The sequence below is a fragment of the Penaeus monodon genome, chromosome 20 (genome assembly GCF_015228065.2).
Source record: "Penaeus monodon isolate SGIC_2016 chromosome 20, NSTDA_Pmon_1, whole genome shotgun sequence".
Classification (NCBI taxonomy): Eukaryota; Metazoa; Arthropoda; class Malacostraca; order Decapoda; family Penaeidae; genus Penaeus; species Penaeus monodon.
In genome coordinates, this window is record NC_051405.1 from 14,949,372 (window position 1) to 14,949,761 (window position 390).

The 390-nt window shown below is 47.2% G+C and overlaps 1 protein-coding gene across 1 annotated transcript in view; it reads right to left on the bottom strand.

Moving 5' to 3' along the window:
• Nucleotides 1-390, bottom strand: part of LOC119585654 (protein O-mannosyl-transferase Tmtc3-like) — a gene marked incomplete at both ends in the record, with an annotated part of 116,247 nt that overhangs the window by 20,608 nt on the left and 95,249 nt on the right. The window contains 1 exon segment of the mRNA XM_037934330.1: nt 87-183. Coding sequence (XP_037790258.1) covers nt 87-183 — 97 coding nt within the window.

The following is a 390-nucleotide window of genomic DNA, read 5'->3' on the forward strand; positions in this document are numbered from 1 at the left end:
CAAATAACTAATTTAGTATATGTCATATAACAACAACAACAACCATGCAGCTACCATACCAACACAGCAGGAAGGGGATGACCTACCATGACGATGACCTGGGCGTGCTGACGAGGGGCCACGAAGAGCGCGTGGTAAGTCAGCTTGATCAGCACCACATACACTGCCAAGGTGCCCAGGTTCCTGTCGTGCGAGAGGGGGAGGGGGGAGAGGGGGAAAGAGGGGGGAGAGGTGTGGTTATCTGGTGCCAATCGTTTAATCGCGCGTGCATTTAAATGGTAGCATAAAATTATCAATTTTCATGGTTATCATCATCAACGGGGTTATTTGTCACTTGCAACATCTGCTACTGCTGAATTATTGACGTAACACTCTTACAAATTCAAATGG